General features: G+C 38.9%; 1 protein-coding gene across 1 annotated transcript in view; it reads right to left on the reverse strand.

The window, feature by feature from the left end:
• eys (eyes shut homolog) overlaps positions 1–24,455 on the reverse strand; it is a gene marked incomplete at its 5' end in the record, with an annotated part of 148,796 nt that overhangs the window by 110,261 nt on the left and 14,080 nt on the right. The window contains 11 exons of the mRNA XM_079559411.1: positions 924–1,037; positions 1,724–1,837; positions 1,927–2,049; positions 2,591–2,824; positions 7,055–7,168; positions 8,501–8,623; positions 15,852–15,956; positions 17,101–17,354; positions 17,502–17,665; positions 19,348–19,487; positions 21,677–21,781. Of these exons, the coding sequence (XP_079415537.1) occupies positions 924–1,037; positions 1,724–1,837; positions 1,927–2,049; positions 2,591–2,824; positions 7,055–7,168; positions 8,501–8,623; positions 15,852–15,956; positions 17,101–17,354; positions 17,502–17,665; positions 19,348–19,487; positions 21,677–21,781 (1,590 nt within the window). The remainder of the gene's footprint in view (positions 1–923; positions 1,038–1,723; positions 1,838–1,926; positions 2,050–2,590; positions 2,825–7,054; positions 7,169–8,500; positions 8,624–15,851; positions 15,957–17,100; positions 17,355–17,501; positions 17,666–19,347; positions 19,488–21,676; positions 21,782–24,455) is intronic.

Here is a 24,455-nt window from a genome sequence, read left to right on the forward strand (position 1 = left end):
AGGTGAAAATGACCTCATGGTGAAAAAAATGTGTCACGGCCTCTAGGTTCAGAAATATGCAGAAGTTTGAAATTACATTTTGAATCCGTTTTATAGTAGCGGTTTGAAAAATAGTGATTACCATGTAAGTCTATGGACTACTATGTAAAGCAAAGGGCCCTCAACAGCAATGCATTTAAAAGACTTTGCGACGGAAAGGGTTCATATATTTTAAAAGTTATATTATTTATTTATATGTATGACAAGAGACCTTCAAAATAAAAATAAAAGTTTTATAAAATATTGTTTTCCATTTTCCTTTAGCTTACAAACTTTGTAAGATTTTTGTGTTGAAGATCCCACAACTGGAGTTTTTAACTAAAACTAATCTTAACAAACATCAGACTACACCAGCCAGACCTAAATTTCCCATTTTGCATGTTTTTGGAACATGCACTATAGCAACTTTGGGTCACAAACTTATATGTTTATTGATTTATTTGGTAGGAACAGTGCATGTTAATGAACACGCCACACCACATTGTAGCCATGGGCTAATTTGCATCCGTTGTCCCACACTCGCATTCGCACACGCACACACGCACACGCAAACACATTCTCATTCACCTAAGCAGACACGGGGAGAACATGCAAACTCAACACAGAAAGGCCCCGTCCCAGTGGGAATCGAACCCAGGACCTCCTTGCTGTGAAGCACGAGCGTGTGCCGTAGTTTATATAGTAGTCACGATGGTGGTTGCTGGGGCTCAAATCAATAATCTGATCTCACTTGCTCAATGTGGAGCTTCCTTGGCCTGTAACTGATTATTTAATTCAGCAAGAACACAACCTGTATATTGCAATACAGTATCTCAATACATCTGAGGGGGCACCGTCAGTATATTCACACTAACAATGCTACACACTGTCTATTATATCTGTACCTGTGTAGCCAGGGCTGCAGACACAATCATAGCCGAGCACTAGGTCAACACACGTGGCAAAGTTCAGGCATGGAGATGAAACACATTCATCTATGTTGACTTCACACCGGTGGCCTGCAGGAAAATCAAATATGAATTTTGCATTAAATTATGCCAAATCATTCTCAACAAAATGTGAACACAATTTATTTATTTTTTTAAGTATGAACTGAAAAATACTCGCGCCAATATTGTTTCCTGACCTTTATTTATCTATGATCCATGATCTAATTTACAGAGAACTGGCTCCAAAGTGTGTTGCTGTTAACTTTTTACACTGATGGGAAATTCTTGCTGCGAGATCACTAATATAAGATACTTTTAAAATGCATATGAACAGAAGACAGACAGACACGAGCCATAGTTTGTTTTTAGTAGCATGTAATATTATGTACCACCGTCCACTATACACTTCTATGAACCATATAGAAAAACTCAGAAGTTATTATTTCCCTTTATGTAGTTCATGCAGGGTCCATCTTTCACCCAGTTTTTGTCTTTCATAAGTTCACTGCAATGGTAACAGGACGCCCCCTTTTTTCCTTTTATTGTTAACTGACATTTCATTTTTGCACAGCTTGTCACTGGCATTGAAAGCAAACAGCCAACGCTTGGTCTCTTAAAACAAAAAATATTTTCAGTCAGTACAAGCTGCCGTGTTGGCATGACTATAATATGCGCTAAATTCTATAGCTGTTATGCAGTGCAACTAAAGATTTCAGGACAACCACTATCTTAGGGAACATAAGACTAGTAAATACCTGTTATTCCTGGAGGACACAGGCAGCTGAAAGAATTGAGTTCATCAACGCAGGAGCCACCATTATGACAAGGATGACTGAGGCATTCATTCACTTCAATCTCACAGTCAGTCCCTGCACAAGGACGATGGGTTTTACATTGTTAACGCTATGAACACAATAATGATAAATAAACATATTTTTATTCAGTAAACGTCACTTACCAACAAACCCTGGAGCGCAAAAACAGAGGAATCCATTGAGAATATCTTTACACATGCTAAGAGACCCACACGGGTTACCTTCACAGTCATCAATATTTATCTCACAAAATTGTCCTGTGAGACCTGTTAAGAAAACAGTGTGAAACTAAACTCAGGGATGCCATTAAAATACAAATGTTAATCTAGTTCATTCTGCATTTAGTTTGGGGAAAATGATTATGAATATCAACAAAACAGATGAGTAAAAATGATTGCTAGAATTCTATTATTTCAATCATGTGTATTGTATACTTATAATAAATCTTGTTTTAACCTAATCTTATCAAACACCATCTGATGCACTTCTTATGGCATGCCATCACATTTACATGCGAAAACCCTATCATTCTTTATTATTTTTTAAAGTGTTCATATGGTTTATTTTACAAAGCCGTGCCGCATTTTAATGTGAAATAGAATAGCTTATTTGACTGCAATAACATGTGCTCCAGTTTTTAATTAATGTAATGTCTTTCAATCCTGTTTTTGAAATACTTTTTTTCTTCTTCTTAGGGCTAAGAAAGTAATCCCCCCTCAGTAAAGGACAACAAAGGGAAAGAAATTAATACGGATTGTACGCATGCGTTCACTCAAGACTACCATAACCTCCACATACTAATCCAACCTGGTAAACAATGGCACTTGAATCCCGGTGACAGATCCGTGCATGTTGCTCCGTGCTGGCACAGGCCGTCTACACAGTGGTCTATAGCTGTAGTGCAGAGCTGCCCAGTGTAGCCATGTTGACACACACATCTGTGAGTGTTTGCTAGTTCTTCACAGTGAAGAGTCCCCTTAGGGTCACACGGATTAGGCACACATTGGTTTGCAGATGAGGAGCAGTCATCGCCGTGGTATCCTGCAAGCAGTGGGATCAAAGAAAAGAGATTGTTGCCATGTTACTGTATCTGCCGAGCTTCCCACATACACCATGGATTGTTATTTTACATAATATTGTCATTGGCAGTTTTTTTTTTCTCCATTGGCTGATTAACATACTTTGTCCAACCAAGGCCTGCAGCGCTTTTGGCACGGTGGGAAATCAACGATAAAAAGAAAGGCTGCGCTGTGAGCTTATACCGCTATTTGTAAGTAATACGCGCATTTTGGATAAAGATTCGCTCGTAAGTGCAAAGCTTGTCTATTGCATGCATACGTAAGGAGCTGCATTACAGATTAACTATCAGCCATTCATATGCAGCACACACGAGAATGACAGAACTTAACCCCAGCATGAACACTGCATACAACATATACGTAAGGATTCCTTTGACATGAATTGAATGCATTGATTTAAAAGAAATTCAAGATATGCACCCGCTTACAGATTTATGACTGTGACTGGATGGCTGCACGTATTGTATCCAACATAACATTGAGACCAAGATGCACCCAAATATGAAGCAGCTTATTGAACATACTAAACAACTACTTTTCCACCTATTTGAGTCAGAGTGGGTAGACCATTCACTCAGCATTTGTTCGCGTCCTGACAGTTTTTGAAAGAACTGAAAGAACATACAAGAGCCGCTGTTTTCAAAATGAATCATGACATGGAGTTACAACAATATGGCTCTGGTTTAAAAAACAAAAAAAACAAAAAAAAAGCCCACTTACAGGGTGAAATCTTTGCTTACTTATTTAGACGTTCCAAAATATTACATGTTCCTAACTTACTGGTAAAAAATAATAATGCCTGACCTTTATTTATATCTCTATAGTCTATTTTTAAGAATACTTCCCTGCTTCTATCTAGTATATACATAATATAAAGGTCAAATGAAATAAAAGTCCTTAAAGGTAAATTATGCAACTTTTTATGTAAAAAAAAAAGTTGATGTTGATAGTTTACCTTGTAGTGACCCAGCGGCTGTATGAGTGATCAGCATGGCGCCTTTACTTTCCATCACGGTGATCTCAAGGACGCTCGCGGATCAGCTGTTTGGAAGGTTTTCACTGCTGACGGACCCTCTCACCAGAAAACCTACAAAACAATTGATTCTGGAGCGTTGTAGAAACCACGGTGAGTGAACGTTAAGGCGCCATGCTGATCACTCACACAGCCGACGGGTCACTACAAGGTCAAACATGCACAAATGCCAACTTTTTTACGCACAAAAAGTTGTATAATGCACCTTTAAGTAAAATCACCTGGAGGGCAGATGCAGTGCATTTCCCCGACAGAGTTGTGTGAACACATCGCTCCATTTTTACAGTACTCGCCATCCGCTGCACATCCAGAGACAGCTGTCGAGCAATTTTTACCTGAGAGGTGAATAAAGATGTTAAATGAGCACAGTAGGACTAATACAAATGAGAAACAAGATCCCACAGCTATTAGATTAGCTCCTCATCCAGAGACTACAGAAAGTAATGACGATTCATGTGATGGAGTAGAAAGATGGCCAGTGGAGTGTATACGTCTCAGTAATAGAGCCAGCGAGGGTGACATGTCGGGACTAGATTAAGTTAGACACTCATTCTACCACGATCATTTTGCAGCCTCGAGAAGTAGACAGTAGAGTCTATGTGGTATTCCATTATCTTTTTAATCTAAAAACGAAAAAGAAAGAAATACTCTCCAAAAACTTTCCTTTAAAATGAGTATTCATGAGAATTCAGTACCTATTATTATTATTATTATTTTTACTTTTGCACTGTAATCCCATGTACCTCCCATAAGTGTTTGCGTACCCCTAGTAGTCCGGCTATCCATGATTGAGTCACGAGAAAAGCACATCCAATCCAGTGCATTTTTTTTATGTTCACTTTAATTGAGTCTATATTAGATACACCACACCAGACATTTACCATAACACAGTATTTCTTCTGTCAGATGAAACACTATAATGTGATTTCAATATATTTAGTGTCTAGCAGAGTATTTGTCAATATTGAGTACGATCAATTTGCAGTGTATTCTGCAGCCCTAATTTATATCTATTTAGTCTGTTGTATTTAGATGAACACGGGGCCATTAATCTTCACTAGACTCAAGTCCAAACGATGAAACTGTTGATGACACAGATAACTCACCGATGTAACCCGGAGGACAGACGCACTCATAGTCTGCAGCCAGGTCAATACATGTGGAGTTATTGGCACAGTATCCATAGACACATTCATCAAAGTTGATTTCACACTTCAATCCTCCGAAACCTATTGTGCAGTGAATAAAATAACATGTAGTGTGAACAAGCTGCTCTGGCTGTACGGTGCTACAGTGTGTTGCTACTCGTGTTGTAGAACATTCAAATGATGAATTAGTAATAATAATAACAACAACAACAACTTGATGGATGAACTATTATTATTATTATTATTCAATTATTATCATTATTATTGTTTTCTACCGCCTAAGCCACTGAGTATTATATGTTATAATACCAAGTCCTATGCATTTTAATGTCATCAAGTTAAAGCCATCAAGGAAAAGTAAAGGATGCCAATTTTCAGACATTTTAGGCCCTCATAAATATATTCCACTGCATGGTCACGCTACAAAATGACTATCATTAGCTCTGTCACACACGGCGGCTACAGGAGGCCCATGACTAATGCCTGGCCATCAGCGGCATCGGTGCAGGTCAAATTCTCATCATTTCTCAAACTGACCATGGAACCAATTTCCCCCTCTCTCCATGTCATAAAATTTGACAATTATCCTGACTTCATTAAAAATGCATAACAGACTTCACCCGCAATCACGGTTTAATCAGAGGTATGTCTCACAGGTAAGGTGTCAATTGGAGCACGAAATTATTGGGAAAATGCTTAAATTTATTCCTCCATAAATCTAATCTTGTGAGTAACAACTTGTTAGGTTACGAGGCATTCAGCTGCGAAGCCACATTGGAGTAACATAAAATAAATATTTGCTAACATGAACCGCAAGTATTCACAGATCACTAATTTGAGTCGTAACGTGTTCATAGAAAAGAGTTCCTGTTCAGCGCCTCGTATTCAGCGAATCAGCAACATTTGACTTCCTGTGTGTGGACCTCGAAGTGTTCCAACTCTTAATTCGCACCTGAACCAAGCACATTTTCTCCAGTTTGGCATCACCCAAATCTAAAAGCAACAAAAAGGCAACAAAAATGTGACGAAAAAGAAACAAAAATGTGACAAAAAACAACAGGAAAAACAATAACGTGACAATAAAAAACAATAAAAATGTGACAAAAAAAAATAAAAATGCAACAAAAATGCAACAAAAAAACTAAAAAAAAACTATAAAAACAACAACAAAAAACAAACAAAAAACAACAAAAATGTGACAAAAAAACGACAACAAAAATGTGACAAAAACATGAGATGACAAAGAATGTGAAAAAAAGTCATGACATTGCAGCAACAATGTGAGGAAAAGAATGCATTTAGATCTGTTTTATATGTCTTGGCTTTACTCTGGCCTATAGGCTATAAGCGCCAGTCATGATTCAGATTTCAGATTTGGGTAAAGATGACAGAGAAGGAGAAAATGCACTCGGTTAAGGCGGAGGGTAAGAGGTAAAGGTTTAAAGATTAACTTGGACGTAAATAATCAGACATATTATTATAACCATTAGGCAATAATGCAGATCCAGTATTTTGTCCCGTATGTGTGGTCACAAGACACTATTTCAAAATGGAAAGAAAACAAGCGCAAGAGATTGATCTGAGAGAGTTTGACAACAGCCAGATTGTGATGGATAGATCAAAAGATCAGAACATGGACCACTTAGCGACTCAGATCTTCTGCAGTGGTCAGCATCTACTCTATGTTACACGTGAACTGACAATTGATATGGATGGGTGAGGCTGACCAGTGTGTTATTTCAAAAAGGTTACTGCTGGTTCTGATAGACATGACTTGCACTATGAATTGTAATGATATTCTGGCTGTGAGTATTTCATTATCATCAGTATCAGAAGACCTAATGAACCTAATCAAACTACTAAGCTTTGTCATTTATAATACCAGGCTCCACACTAGGTAGGTGTTGATAATACATGCATTAGTATCACCACCAGGGTTCAAAATGTTATGCTTCATTGGTGTGTGGATTTTGGGCATGCTCTATAATCTTAAGTACTACATTAAACGTACCCTTCGGACAGAGACATTGATACTGGTCGATGCCGTCCGCACAAATACCTCCGTTCTGGCAGGGCTTCGATTCACACTCGTCGAGATTTACTTCACAGAACGACCCACTGAACCCTACAGCATGCATACGACAGAAAAAGAGAAAGTTATTTGGTTCCTTTGGCTCGATTTTGTCCGTGTGCCAATTACAATCAGTTTGATTTTTTACACACAAAGGCTAATATTGATTTAAAGAGCTCACTGGCAACATGCAGACAGTTTATGGCTTATGGGATCATTAGCGTTCTGATTCGAACGTAATACTTAAATTCTCACTGTTTTTCAATTTGGCAAGAAAGGAAATGTAAAATAGGAAGAGAAAATAAAGCTTAATGACTATAAACCATGTTAGTGTTTGTTTTGTGAAGCGACATTATTGGAGCGTTATTTGTGTGCCCCGAGATCACAATGTTAAACACATCTAAAAAAGAAATAATAGGTTCACGATCACAATTTAATTTATCAATTAGATAGAATAAAAATAGATAGAAGATAGAATAGCATAAAACTCTTGGCAAAAAAAACAACATAATAATCTGTAAGGATGACAGAAATACATCTTTAAATCGATACACGACTGCTGTGCATATGTGAAATGACACAGTTAACATGAATGATACCTTCCCGAACTCTAAATTTGATTTAGTGTGTGGTCACTAAATACTAGGTCAAATCGATGGCTGCACTTGGTGGGTGTGTGAGTAACATGTTTTGCATCACATTACGCCGGCAGCCATTAGATAATGTGCATGCCATGGACTGCCGACATGAAACATCTCCGTATAGAGGCATCACAGTTTGCCCTTGAGAAGTGATCGGGCTAAAGCGGCGCGCTGCAGGTCCCTCTCATTTACATCGAGAATCAGTCACTATCCCTCACTCTGACATGCACTCAGTAGAAGTGTAGCAAGAGTAATGAAGTTACTGATTTTGATTGAGTTACACCAACTTGTATATAATAGCCAATCATTTAGAGGACAAGCTGCAGGGAGGGGGGGTGTTGGGCAGCTTGAATATTGGCGCAAATCTTACAAGAGTGCAACATTAACTTGCTAGTGAAGTGCAGGAATTAAACAGTCTTGCATCAAAAGCTTGTTTCACAATGAGGGAACAGGCACAACATTCATTTTGAATGTTGCAGCAAAGGCTATTTTGGGACATTGTATTTGACAGTTTTATCTGTTAATTTGACAATGACGAGCCTAAGCGAATGTCAGCCTAATACATTCACACTTTTTTTTATCTGAACTTAGAAAGAAAAGTTATTTTAATTCTGTATATATTATTTATCATAACAAAATAAGAGGGCATTAAGCGAAGAAAACACTGAATAAGAGAGACGGATATTGTAAAATGTCCTCATTGTTCTGTTGCACCTGTGTAACAGTGTCTTAACATGTGCCTTACCTCTCTCACACACACAGGAAACACTGTGACCATCCCTGGTCTCAGTGCACATTAATGTGTGTTCACTGCATATCCCAAAGGAGCACAGGTCAATGTCCACAGAGCAATCCTTCCCCTTAAATCCTGAAAGTAGAAGACATGACACACATTTTATAAATATTTGATATTACAGTATTACTGCTATTTTGTGATGCCACTGAACTATGCCATGTTTAGTCATTGATAACTATTGTTGTTTGGTTAAAATGTAAATACCATATGTCTGTTTTGGTTTCAGCCCATTTTTTATTTTATTTTATTTACTTTTGTTTCTTTAGTGTTTTTATTTTTTTCCTTTGCACAGGTTTTAGTTCATTTTGAAATATATTATAACGTCATAAATACAGATTGCATTTGCCTCTTCTACTTAGCAACGCAACATATGCCCAACCTCCCGTATAAAATGTGCTTGTGGGACATACTGTGTAACAAATGTTTATGAGGCTGGATGTTATATTAGGTAAAGACACCTTTTCTTTAGCAGATTAATGAGCGTATTGATTTTTCCCCTCGGCAATCTACCTGAAGCGCAGTATGCTAATTGAGTGAATCATTGACAGAGACCGACCCTATACCAAAATGATCTATATCACATTTATCTGCTCCACCAAACCCAAGCCTGCATGTCACTGATAGATACCCATGTCAATATCTATTGTTGTAAATAAAGCACACACAGATGAGCCGGTGCTCCTTACATGTGTGTACAAATAAAGATGAACAGTACGGGCTTAAAATAAATGTTTCAAGGACATCATGTGAGGGAACCAACACAACGCCCACAGTTTTTGCAATGCGGCACAGTGGCGCAGTGGTTAGCGCTCATGATTCTCAGCTTGAAGGTCCCGGGATTCGTCCGGTTTCCCCTACCACTAAAAAAATGTACAATAGGCCAGGATGAATGAGAGTGTGTTTGAGGGTGTGGTGTGTTCATTAATATGCACTGTCCCTACCACAGACCCTATATATAATGGACAGCTTCTGCTCACTCCTCCCTGTTTACCACAATGACCACGTTCGAGGGGGAAATCATGGCGGATTTACAGACTCCCCCTCCCCGGCTCTGACGAAGCATGTGCCTACAAAGGGCATCAGGGCGGGATCTTCACTGTAGACTCGGCCCTTGCGTGACATGTAGCTCGCGCAGCTCCAATGCTAACAGTCCGACCCTCAATAAGTACGAGATTTCTAAAATTCTTCTTATGAAAACCAGCCTGGTTGCTTTAATTGTGACTAACCCAGCGTTATCGTGGGAAGAATATCTAGCCTAGTCTAGGGTTTCAAAATAGAAACCAGGCGTTAAAGTTGTTTTTAACGTGTCTAAAGTCCAATGCTTTTCAATGGGGGACTAGCGGAGGTACTACAGCAATGGCGAAGTACATTGTTGTTTTATTCAATCCCCTCTCAGGTTATGCTCAAGGTAATCATTGAAGTTGTGGTTATTGATGAAACAAATGCAAGCTTACAATCGGTCAAAAAATTATGACTTTGCATGGATAGTCATTTTTCACAAACCACTGCATATTCAATATACTGAAGGAGAACAAAACATATTTCATTTCACGACTAGTAAAAAATTAGTACAGGGCCTTTAAGTTAAATGGACTAGATGCAAGTTGGTCATTTTTATACTCACTACTGCCACCTCAGGTCTTACGCGTAACTGCAGGTTCTATATTAATCTTGTGCATGACGTCACAAACTGACAGTGCGGGATTTTAGAGGCAGTTGTGGTGAACAGGTCTGGGCTCATTCTACACATAAGGACATTCCTTTAACAACATGCAAATCCCAGTGCAATTTTAGCCAATGATGCTCGGTAAGCAGTATTCATTTGCACATCATTTAGAATTAAAATTCGATTTTGTATAGTTTAGTATAGATAAAGACATAAAAGTACTTGTATTATATTGTGCTGCATTTTTAATATATGCCAAGCAAATATAAGACTCCCCTTGCATTTCTTGTGTAGAGTGAAAAAGCATTGTGCAATTATGGAGGGTAGAATTCCTGGATATATTTACAACATAGCTATGACTTCTACAGAATTCTCGGAAATTGATAACACTGTTTGGTAATACTTCTCACCTCTGTTTCATATCTCACTCCAGAAAACATTTACCTCTAATGTGCCATCTCCATCAAATAAATGTGTTCTATTTAGCGCCTGCAAACTCTGCCCCTGCACCGTAGTCCTTTATCACTTCACGTCCACACAAACAGACACTATTTAGATTACCCAGATTATCAATTACACTAAGGCTTCATACTTTATAACCCACCTCTTCCCGGCGCAGTTCACTTTACATCAACACATCTATCTGGGTGTTTGATGACCTTCCAACTACCCTTTTCCACTCCTGTAATGTATTACCTTGACTAGTTAATGGACAGCTATTGCCTCCAACAGAGTGTTTCGGAAGTGTTTAATAACCAATTGTGCATGCGATTCACTCCCAGGTTAATGTTGCATGAAGGAATGTCACATTTACTGTGTCACCATCTCCGAATGGGACTCTCTTTTTTCAGACACATCCTGCAGACTCTACGCAAAAGACTGGCAAAAAGCCTAACTGTGCTTTGTGCTTCATCATAGAGGTATATGACCCTACTATATGTTAAATCGATCCCCTGATGTATCAGCAAGTTCAGTGTAGTTCTTGAATGTAAGGGCAGTGGGGTGGAGCTGTTTGGGGGCTCTCTGGGCGTGGCCCGTTAGTTACAACAGGAATGGCAATTAGTTGCAGGTGTGGCGCTGCTGGAGCACAGTTTTGACCATGCTCACAAGAAACAAACGATCCATATTCTGTAAGTTGTTATTCTTTTGTTCGTCATTTTCCCATATCCGTCTATTTACAATAAATGGATTGGCAATCTAAATCTTTACGTTCATGTTTATGTTGACAGCCAACAATATGCCACTACAGGCAGGATATACACTGTAACTGTATACATGCTTTTCAGTTATGTGACTTTTGTTGTTATGGCGGCCATTTTGAATACCGAAGTAGAATTATGCAGTACTACAGCAGGCAACAAGAAAGCCCACGTTTTATGTGAAGAAACCAGTGAGTCAGTGTTTAAGCTGCTCAAGACATTAGCATGCTGTTAGCATTTGGCCTCTACAGCTCAGCTCTGTCCTCTCCAAGAGAAAGCTCTGAACCACACTACAAATATCTAGCCTTGGATACAACATGTGACAGGTCAGAGCTGAGCTGTTACCGTCCTCAGTGTTCATAGATGTGAGCCACACATGTGTTTGTCGTGTTGATCCATTGACAGTTTATTGAATCAACTCTCAATGGTTGACAGTTGCTAACCGGTAGCATGCTAATGTCTTGAGCAGCTTAAACACTGACTCAGACTGAGGCTTTGTTGACATGACAAACTGTAAAAATCACAGAGAAAGGTTTTCTGTTTCCTCTTTGATGTGTTAATTTAGTCTGAAGAGTGAAGCAGACCTTTAGTAAATCCAGCTGTAGCTCGACAGACAGCGCTGCAACGTCTGTGCCACATTTGCTGGTTAAATCACATACACGTGTGCTGGTTAAATCCCATACACGTGTTCTCTCTGGGGCTGTGTTTTAACTGTTATCTTCTTGAGCAATGATAACGAGTACATAGAAATGCCACTGTCAATCAGTTGTCTTTCATTTTCATCCTGAGTAGATTGTTGTAGTACTGCATAATTCTTCTTCGGCGTGATGTCATTGGAAACTCTTGTTGGTCAGGTCATAAAATGGCATCTTTTTTTTTTCAATATGTATAGTGAAAACATTGTCAAAACACTATATTTGAAGACATTTCCTTCCGGTTTTTTCAGTATGCTTTAAATCAGTGATTCTCAGCTGGCGGGTTGCGACCCAAATGTGGGTCGTGTGAAGATTATCAGTGGATCCCGAGGATTTCCTATGGAACAATTCTTTCTATATTTATACTGAAAATAAAAAGAAACACTAAAGTCTACTAAAGTCAGGTAAAATGACTGGTGCTACTAAATTGTTTTAATCATAGTTTCAGATTAGTTGCCCAATTCTGTGCTTAAATTCAAAATAATCTGTGGACAAATGCAGTATTTTACATTGTATGTAACAGCTGAACTAAAAGTGTTTTATGGACAGAGAGAAATTATTCTTGTTTGGATCACAGCTTGTCGTCCTATGGTTATGTTCCCATGTAATGCCAGGGCTTTAAATACTTTCAGTACATGAAGCTCAGTGGTTTGCTTTTCACACCAGTTACCACTTCATAAGATATTTGGCCTTCTTTACAGCACGATCAGGGGCAGAACAAAACCAAAACCAGAGTTAAAGATAAGGCTAAAAATAAACCTAAACTTGGACTAACGCAATGTTAAAATGGGATGTTTGTTAATGCAATATAATAAAGTTATACAGTGCCTCTCGAAAGTATTCATACACCTTGAACTTTTGCACATTTTGTCATGTTTACAACCCTAAACATAAAGATTTTATTTTGATTTTTTTACTGAACGTTCACACACAAGTAACAGACAACTGTGGAGTGAAAGCGAAATGATACATGATTCTGTTATTTTTCAAAAAATAGAAAAGTGAAAAGTGGGGCTTGCATAAGTATTCATACAGCATGAATGAATACTTTGTGGAACCCCCTTTTGCTGCAATAACAGCAGCAAGTCTTTTGGGGTCTGACTCTACAAGATTTGCACATGTAGAGACTGACATTTTAGCCCATTCCTCTTTAAAAAACAACTCAAGTTCTGTCACATTAGGAGGAGAGCGTATGTGAACAGCAGTTTTCAGATTATTCCACAGATTTTCAATAGGATTTAGGTCAGGACTTTGACTGGGCCAGTCTAACACAATCATATGTTTTTTCTAAACCATTCCATTGTAGATTTATCTTTGTATTTAGGGTCATTGTCCTGCTGGAAGGTGAATCTCCGCCCCAGCCTCAGTTCTCTTGCTGACTCCAGCAGGTTTTCCTCCAAAATGTCCCTGTATTTGGCTCCATCCATCTTCCCAACTATTCTTACAGTCTCCCCAGTCCCCGCTGAGGAAAAGCAGCCCCACAGCATGATGCCCCCCCCCCCCCTCCCCCCGTATATTTGACACTGGGGATGGTGCACTCAGGACGATGAGCAGTGTTAGGTTTGCTCCATACATAACGTTTTGCATTTGGGCCAAAAAGTTACATTTTTGTCTCATCTGACCAAAGCTCCTTCTTCCACATGGAGCTGTGTCCTCCATATGACTTCTAGCAAACTTCAAACGGGATTTCTTATGGCCTCCTTTCAATAATGGCTTTCTTCTTCCACTCGTCCATGAAGGCCAGATTTGTGTAGAGTACAACTTATAGTTGTCCCATGTACAGATTCCCCGAGCTCAGCGGCAGGACTTCACAACTCCTCCAGAGCTATCTTGGGGCACTTGGTTGCATTTCTTACCAGTGCTCTCCTTGTTCAGTTTGTTAGTTTACGTGAACAGCCGTGTCTTGGTAAGTCTGCAGTGGTGCTTTACTCTTTCCATTTCTGAATGATGGATTGAACAGTGCTCCGTGAGATGTTTAAATCTTGGGAAATCTTTGTATAACTTAATGCTGCTTTAAACTTCTCCACAGCTTTATCCCTGAGCTCCTTGACCTTCATGATGTTGTTCAGTGACCAACACACTCCGACCATAGCTCTGAGGGCCTAAAAGAACAGCTGAAATTATACTGAGAGTAGATTACACACAGGTGGCCTCTATTTAACCGTTGGGCCAAGGTGTGAACATTCTGGAGTCATTAGGAATGTTTTAAAGGCAATTTAATGCACTCAGAAAATGCTGTACAAGCCCCACTTTTCACTTTTCTATTTTAAAAAAAAATAACAGAATCATGTATCATTTTGCTTTCACTTCAAAGTTGTCTGTTACTTGTGTGTGAACGTTCAGTAAAAAAATAAAAATAAAATCTTTATGTTTAGGGTTGTAAACATGACAAAATGTGCCAAAGCTCAAGGTGTATGAATACTTACGAGAGGCACTGTATATAAAAATAACAATGAAAAATGATGTTTCTAATTGGAATAGTAAATTAAAGAAGTACCATTATAAGAAGCCCAAGCCTCACCAGTGGACCACATATTACAGCTTGTCGTTAGTGTTGTCATCTTCATATCAACTCTGTTGTTATGAAAGCGCTAAAGAAAATCTGTACTTGGATGTAAATGTGCATTTTACTTCAAAGATTGGCCAAATACTGATGTACAATGTTGATGACTCACCCAAAATTTGACAAACAGTTTGTCCTTGAATGACAGCTTTCTTCATTTATGCATCAGCCATTTTGTGACTTCAGATGCAAAAATAACATTGGGGACATTATCAGTCCGCAGTGTGCAGCTGATTTGAGTGGCAGATAGCCTCTGGTAAAAATACTTAATCACTACTTGATTGCACACGTTCAGATGTGGCAGGCAGCACTTGGCATGACAAGCCCAATGTCACATTCAGAGGTAAACAGCCACAATCAACAAAAGCACAAATATTTGAAAATTAAACCCGCCTGACGAACACGTGTTGACACAGTGCACACTCATGACGTGGTGCCAAAATTGTAATAGGTTCTGCAAAGAGAAACGTGCAAGTTATTCTTTAAAAAGTGTTTATGTGGACGTGATTTGAAATGAAACTAAATGTGGCTGTGCTCCATCACATACCATTCATTGTATTTTAGAGCCATTCAGTGATAGAATTTACCTGCACTTGACAGTAAAACATAGGTCAAGTTCATGCATTTACTGTCTTCAAACACAGACACAACACCGGTTCAGAGCTTTTAGGTGGTGCTTTTACAACATTATAGCAAGGCTTTCGTCTCAAATTAGATTTTGGGTAAAAACAGAGCTCCAATGTGTCACTAAAGCTTCCATTATGCCGTGGATTTTAGTGACAGATTTATAGGCAGGTGCTTTTGGCCTTTTTATCTTCTTGTGGAGGATTCAATTAGATAAGTGTTCTGTCAGCTTTGCTTGAGTTTCACACCAAATCACACAGAAATGGTACAGGAGTCTGTCATTTTTTGTATCTGTATACTTTTCTATACTTCACACAACTGTATGTATTGGCACAGAGAGAATACACATTGTCTTTCATTTTGAGTCATCACCCTCTCCACTTGCGATGAAAGAAAGTTTGTGAAGGACTGTTTTGCCAGAATTTGTTAAACATGAATTGAATCATAAATGAATTGTATGACCAGGCCTTATGCACTCCTTCCATGCAGAGGAAAATAATGAGCTGGTATTTAGGTAAACAGCCTGAATGATACATAAGTGCTTTGTACTCACCGAGAGGACAATGACAAGTGTAGTCATTTATCAGATCCACACAGAATCCTCCATTCAGACAAGGCTGTGACCAACAATCATTTACATTCTCCGAACAAATCCTCCCTGTAGGATAAGAGGCAAACAAACAGGTCTGATGTTATTGGGCCAGTGCTAAATAGATCCTCTCAAGCCAAAAAACATTTCATTGTCAATGATAGGCTTATAAATAAACATTACTTCCTTCAAACAACAAAAACTTTCCTGTCATCACATAAGTGGGAGTTTTAAATAGAATGCTACAAGGGACATTTTTTGACAGGATGCAAAAACATGGGACTACAGTTTTGCCTGCCTCAGTGGTTATTTGTTGAGCCTGCTTGAGCTTGTATGCATGCATAGATGAATGAAGCTTCAATTTAAGAATATTTCCTCAAGGCTAGGTTTTGATATGGAATTGATTTAGGATTTTACAGAGAAATTTAAAGCCCTGCCAGGTCTGGCCCCAGGCGATATTTCAGACCTGGTTTTCTGAGAGAGTGCTGCTCTCTTTGCCCCTGCGGTTGTAATATTATGAGTTCATAAACAGGCACCTACTGGTAGAGCAAGTCACCTTCATTTCCCCGACTATGAACTTGAGATTGTGACAACTTGAAAATACATTTATTGTCAAAGATTTCCTTTATGCAATTAATATAACTAAGGGGGTCATTTGGAAATGAAGCTTATTTATAAAGCTCTTTTCACATGACACAAGTCACCCAAAATGCTTCAAGTAGAGTGCAAGCTGGAAAATAGCATATAACTATTTGTCGGCCTGTTGCACCTAATTTTATCATTTCAAATTGCCTCTATTACAGTATTAAAGCCCCAAATCTGAATTGGAAATGAGAGAATGCTGGATTAGTAAAAAGTGCGCACGAGTTAACGCTTAGAAAATGACACCCAAAGTCTTAAATCAGTGAATCCTTGATTACCTCCAGAGGCACAGCAGCAACCCTTAAATTAACAGGTTGTTACAAATTGTTTCAAATGATTTAACTGCGCTGCAATACCGAGCAAAACTCCAAAAACTGTATCTTAGTCAAATAAAGTAATTCAAATATGTGAGTATTTGAGTGTGAGTGTTTGTAATTCCATCAAATGAAATAATCCAGAATTTAGACCTCAAGAAATCCATCCCAAATCCAACACATTCCAATAGCATGCGTTTGTATTGTAGGCCACAGTGGGAGCCCTATAAATAGCGTGCACAGATCAGATCGCGTACCCTGAAACCCGGGGGGACAGTGACACTGATAATCACTGATTAGGTCCACACAGGTGGCTCCAGCAGCACATGGCGAGCTGCGGCACTCATCTGTCTCCAGTTCACACAGTGGACCTTCATATCCATGCACACAGCGGCAGGTGAAGTTAGACCGGCCATCCACGCATACACCATGTTCAGAGCAGCCATGGCCAACACACAAATCAATGTCTTCTTCACAGTAGCGACCCGTGTATCCTTTGGGACAGAGGCATCTGGCAACAGTTTAAACAGAATTACTTATTATAGTACTGGAATTCTTTCAACCCTTAAGGAAAGGAACAGTAAATGTCACGGCTTCTCCAATCATTCACAGAGAGCTGCTCGAATGGCCTGAAGACAATCATGAATTTAACACGTACCTATAGCCATCAATCTCATCCACACAAGTGCCTCCATTCTGACACCAGTGTTGAACACAGTCATTGACATTTATGCGGCAGTTCTGACCGGACCAGCCAGGTGTGCAGACGCAGGTGTAGCTACTGGCATCGTTCAACACGCAGCGCCCTCCATTGGCACAAGGCTGCAAAGAAATATTGTAGCTTTTAATACAAAGTGCTTTACAGAATTCAATATTTAAAAACATTCATGGCCAGAACTCCCAGTATTTACAGATATCACAATGGTCACATACACTCACACACCCACACTTTCACCCCCCACCCTCTACACACACACCCTTCTTGTACACGCACAACAGAATAAAAAGGAAGAACATAAGACACATAAGGCTGGGTAAAAATAAACAAGGTGAGGAAACACCATCAGAGGAGCCGTCTGCACCGGTAGCCGCAGATAATCAGATACTCAGATACTCAGATACTTGTACTCATGTTTAGTGTTGTGTCCCTGTCTTCTTTTGTATGTACATTTCAGTGTCTGTAAATGTCATTGTCTTCTCATCCCCTTTAAACATGTTTGGTACCTTTTACCTGTTTTTGTAAACCCATCTAGGGACATGTGCTGCAAATTAGCTTCTGCTGTAAGCACTATGAAACATACATCAGACTTATGTTACAGTTTGTCTTTTGCATCTTTCCCTACCAAATAAACCAAATAAATAAGCAGGGCACAGACACAGTATATATAGTCTTCTTGCATTAGTTTTGTTGTTGTTTTATCTCTACATATGGAAACCAGCATTTTGCTATAATCTGGCATATCTAAATTGCAAATGTTGCATTAGTATGTGCTGTCCCTATTAAAAAAAAAAAAAAAGGGGTTTATTAAATTTTCATAATTGTACATTTTTCTTACTTTCACTCAATTATTTTGATCAATTGATGCCAAAAAAATCCCACAAGCCACTTTTGGTACATAGTATGCCTATGTTACGCCTATCAGTCCAGGCATTATTCGTATGTTGCTCCATATTTTGCCCTTGCCATGGCACAAAGCCACACAACACACAATTATAACTCCTGCATGGTGTTTCACAATAAGGTCTAGCTACACGTGGGATCTGCCAGAGATCAGACAATGTATGCTTCATGCTTAGAGCGGGAGAAACAAAAGGGCAGAGGAAGGAGTGGGCTAGTGGGGAAGGCGTATAATGCAGACATCATGGCATTTTTGTACAGCAGCCAATGCAAGGCTTTCTGCACAGTGAGCCTTCATCTCCATCTGTCATCTGAAGGAGCATCTATGTTCTGCTGTGCTAGCTGCTTTTTACTCAATACAGGGGGTCAATTCATCCACGCATAAAGCAATCCATATCTGCACCAGCACTCATCCATGTCAGGTGGCGCAGCTCTTTTCAATCTTCTAAATTTGTTCTTTTGTTTGGTCCTAAGCAAATGCTGTCAAGCATTCAAACACAATTCCAGTTTTTTATTTTTTAATACCAAGCTGCTAGTTGTAGAAAGATTGGCTACCACATTCACTGAAAGGATGAGACTGAAGAATCCAATGTATGCTTATGTGAAAAGATAAACATGTGTTTTCACATCCAGACTGAGACAGCCGCATATGTTTTCATCTTCTTCTGTGAACTGGGTAACTGAAGACAACTTCATGAGCAAAGTAACATATTGCAGAGTGCCGGTGCCAGATAACTACCCTGCTGTCGATCATTACTTGGTGTCAATCTTGCACAACAAGTAAGTTTTATGAATATTATGTTGCTATAGTTAAATAGACATAATAAAGTGCACAATGTGAAATCTGAGCAGGCAACAGTGATTTTATTCAGCTACAGTATTGTACCTTCAGGCTAGGTGGACATGGAATACGGCACATATACTGAAGCCCATTAGAAAGATCCAGGCACTCAGTCTCTACAGGGCATGTGCTGTTGGGTAGAGCACAAGCATCCACGTCCACTTCGCAATTCTCTCCTTCAAAACCTGAAATACATCAATGGGAAAGTATTCATGGGAAAATAATAATTTACATTTAAGGTCTGCTCTTTATAGACAAAGAAGGGCCACCATTACCATCACCACTAATCTGACTTTTGGAGATTTTAACTTTTTTTTATTCTTGCATGTTAAACAAATCCAGCATATTCCCAAAAGAGCTTGTTTAATCACTTCAAATTGCCTTGCAAGTCAATTATTTTGACAGTTATTGTTAAAATTGTTGTTTATTTATTGGTTTAAGTCACACATTGTTTTCAGCATAATGGATTCCATTAAATGACGATGTCTTTTGAAAATTCTAATATATATATTACATGGATATGGACGTCTTTCTTTTGCATTGATTGATTAGGGAGTGGTTTAGGTTAATTCTCCAGACAGGTAAATCTATCTACCATTAGCTTGGCTTGACATCTGAAGATGATCCCCGGGCACCATGCGGCTGCCCACTGCTTCTGGGTGGGTCTAATGCAGCGGACAATGTTCCCCACAGGGATCGATAGTATAAGTATACCATAATAACTTAATACCTTAACACATGGATTACTCCCCTCTGATCCAGAGAAGGGTGAGTCCAGGCATTGTGTACACTCAGAAAAAAAGGTATGTTACCGTATACAAATTATAAAACACAAAATAGGTGTATAAAATAATTTGACATTACATTAGAAAAGGCAGTGCTAAAGCTTCTGGTTCAGTGAGACAACTCTTGAGATTTAGTAACAAGGCAGACGCCAGGACCTACCTTCCTGTGAAATACTGTTACTATAGATCTGCGGGAACATAGTAGCAGTTTATTCAGGGAATAAGGGATTCGTGATCAGGGATTAAAGCAATCTTCAAGGAACTCACAGGAAGGCTCACACTCAAAGACACTCCAATGAAAAGCATCGAGCTGGCATGTAAGAGATATCAGTGTGGAGTTCGCTCCGAGAGCAGGTGTAGCAGTGGTGTTACATGCTGGTGAGCCTTATGTTTTTCAAGTTTAATTGAGCTTAGCATCTGCGTACATAGATTAATTAACTCAATAACTAATAGGCAGATAAAGCACATGTCCATTAATTATGATGCCGTGAAAAGTTGCCTTTACTCAATTAGTTTGATAACGTAGAAAGAAAAACATTATGTTGAACAACCATCCACACATCTACAGTCATTATTACATATTAAATTGTTAATATGCCTGTGCTGTAGCGTCCATATTACAACAGCAAGCTAGGTTCAAAGTTTGTGAGTTTTCCCATGTGGCTGACGATCCTCCAGTTTTCTAGCCCAGTTCAAAGACGTGCGGGTTAACTGAACTGGAAACTCTAAATTCCCTCTAGGAACAACGGAGCCTTTTTTTTTTCCTCATACTGTGTATAAGCCTAGAGGTAGACTGGCAACCTGTCAAGGGCGTCTGGCTGTCTGCCCCGGTCCAGGCTGGAGGACGACCTAACCCTTACTATAACATGGGAAGACTGATAAATAATTTTTCATGTCAACTTTTTAGCAAAGAAGAAAAGCAAGCAATACTTCCAAAATTTCAAATGAATTATTTAGTGTGGCATAATATGAAGCATTAGCAAACAAGTGTGATCATGATTGCTGTACTTCCTTCAGGGTAAAATTATCATGTGGACCCTCTCCCACTGTGTCTCATTCTGTAGATTCACAGTGAGGTCTCATGGAAGCGAGCGATGGATTCGCCAAACACACAGTCTGAGCTGTGCCAACAGCTCTGAGCTCGTGGGACCTCCATCCATGAATGTAAATTTAGACTCAGCCGGCGAGGCACAATAAGCAATTACTGAAAATGTATATTAATGAGCCCTTCCAAGTAAAATATTTGCACCATTTTGAACTGGCAAAAGACTGTGGTTTTCCTAAGCTGTCAATCAAACATGCAAACTGACAGACCCACTGGTAGGTCCGCTTGAACAGGTCCTCTCACAGGAGTGCACTCAGACAAAGGCCTATATGGCAAAATCCAGCAATTCATTGTGCTCCTATTGCTACTCCCCAATTGATATAAATTGAGATTTCACCAGAAAGAAAAATCAATGCCAAAGTAAAACTAATCACAGTTGAAAAAGGAGACAGATGGTTTACGGTGGCATCCGCAGGAGGGAATTAGTAGAAAGAGAGGCGTTGCATATGCATGACTTTGTAAACATTGTCTATAGTACTTATACCTGTAGGACATTTGCATGTGTAGCGTCCCACCAAATCCGAGCAAGCGCCATTGTGTTGACAGGGACTGGAGTCGCACTCATTGATCTCAGTCTCACAGTAGGTACCTGGGAAGAAGCATTAAACATTTATTAAGTAATTTGCATCATGTGTCCATCTCAGTCTTACATATCAAAGCCAGGAAGAGGCTTCACAATATATCTACACGATCTGATTGAATTTGCCTAGGGCCACATGGACGAGAGGGCAGACAATGCTGAGGGACGAAATTCTGGTCGACCCGTTTTGAACTGTATAATAATAGCCACCTCAGCATCAGCTACTTTTGGAGTGGAGGTGTCTTCTGGAGCAGGGTATTCATTTGAAATGCCCCATCATCAATAACACAGCAGCAGTGACATGAAGAGAAAGTTTTTTTTTCTTGACAGCAGCAAGCTCACAAAGCTACGCCAACACTATGATTGATAACATCTCCGCACTGGATGATACAAGTCATTATATAAAGGAAATCTAAGCTCTGCTGTAGTAATATATATCTTCTATGCACAATTAAACGTAATGCACACTTTGACAGTATTTAAGTATGATTATTTTGATAAATAATTACAGAACAGCTTACATAATGCATACATTTCATGCCAGTCATGGTTATAGCACAAACATGTTTATTACAACTAGAAGAGAGTAGACAAACATACAGTGGAGAGGGAAAGTCTACCCCCACACTTTTCCCACATTTTGTTTTGTCTACAAACAATGTCCCATAATGGCAAAGTGAAAAAAGTGTCTTAGAATGCTTTACAGATGTATTAAAAATAAAACTCTCACACTCTTTGCTATGACACTCAGAACTGAGCTCAGGAGCCTCGTCCTTGAGATGTTTCTTCAAACTGACCAGAGTCCACCTGAGGTAAATGAAATGGATTGGACTTGATTTGGAAAGACACACACCTCTCTATAAGGTCCCACAGCTGACAGTGCATGTCAGAGCAGAAACCAGGCCCAGAAGTCAAAGGAACTGTCTGTAGACTGAGAGACAGGTTTGTATCAAGGCACAGATCTGGGGAAGGCTACAGAAAAAATGCTGCAGCATTGAAGGTCCCAAAGAGCACTTTGGTTGCTGTTCTTTTTAAAGCCATTTAAGAAAATAATAAAATAGCTTCAGATTAATTTGCCCCATATTTTGTGTTTTATATATCACCAAATATATAGTTATCATGGTATTTCTCTTGTATATGATTTAAATTGTAGGATATCGCCCTGCTGTAACATTGCACAATGGATTTAGCACTTATTGAAAAATGTCTAATCTTCTATATAGTTATTCCTATATTTCTTTATTTTAGTTAAGTTTTCAATTTTCTGTTATGTATTACAAAATAATACATTGTCAGTTTGCAGTGACTCCAGAAAGAAAACGGTCCGGCAGGTCCAGTTTTAACACTGAGTTATGATGGAGTACTGCGTTTTTTCAGGGCAGAGCCTGATATTAAATTGGCCTTTCTATGCACCACGACAAAGCAAAAATCCCAAGATGGCAGAACATGATGAATTCTATCAACCACTAAGGCCTGTCACGGTAGGAGACGGAGAGACAATTTTCCATTACTGGAGTGGTAACAGATTTGAGCTTTGAACAGAAGGGGAAAAACATGTTCTTGTAATGCTCTGTGAGGGCTTATCTGAATGACAGGTGAGAGTCAGGACCTGAGACAAGATAGGGACGATGCTATAGGCTGAGAACAGACTGCTCTGAGGAACAAAATTCATACTGACTAGTTGCTGAGATAAAGAAACTATGTGATTTCATCGTTCAATCCTTTGCTAAAAATGCATGTTCCCTTTGTTTTCATATGCCATGAAATGATTGTGTGAATCAAATGGTCTTTACACTGTTACAAGGACGTCAAACGTAACCCTATTAGGTTGATCTTGACACATAAAGAAGATGTTTGCTTTATTTCATTTCAGTACAATTTAATTTTCCACTGATGCTTTATCATATGATACTGTTTTATCCAAGGAATTAGTACATTTGGCTTCTGCAACTGACATCCACGATAAACGGTGGGATTAAAATCAATGTTACACAATATTAGATTAACAATACTACAAGGCATCAAAATGCTTCTTACTTTAATTCAGTATGTATCAAAGGAGATAATTATCTTTTAAAGTTATCTCATATCAAGCTCTATCATCTACTCTTAGTTTTGATCAATTTTAGTGAAATTAAGTAAAATATCAAAATACAGTTTCAAAACTAACATTATGAAACCAGATTTTAAATGTTTTACACCTTAAATTATTATAAATTCGAATTACATTTTACAGAAGGGGGTCTCGATTGAGTGATTTTGGGGGTTGTGGCCTGAAAGGTTTGGGAACCCGTGCTTTAGGATCATCAAAGGTCTTAGTTTGTTTGAATGCGTGGGAGTGTGTAATCAATCAGATTCAGTGTTGTGCTTGTCACAGCAGATGTGTCAGAAGAATCATATTGGTTTGATCCTTGTCACCTTGCTCACCAAGTACATGTGATCAAATATATCGGACTGGATCCAATAATGCAAAAATGTATATTTTTGAAGAACTTTTAAATAGTCAAAATTGCGTCATTAGCAGTACAAAATGTGACCTTTTGTGTACAGTAATCTTGTTAGAAATTTGTATTTTTTTTGTAATTACTATAGTTTAGTTTAGTTGTTTTTTTCTACTCTTTATACAGGTCACTGTACCGTTACAGATGCTCAAAAGGAGTAGGCTCATGTGAAAGCTTATGTG

Source organism: Gobius niger (assembly GCF_951799975.1).
Source record: "Gobius niger genome assembly, chromosome: 7".
In the NCBI taxonomy this organism is placed as follows: domain Eukaryota; kingdom Metazoa; phylum Chordata; class Actinopteri; order Gobiiformes; family Gobiidae; genus Gobius; species Gobius niger.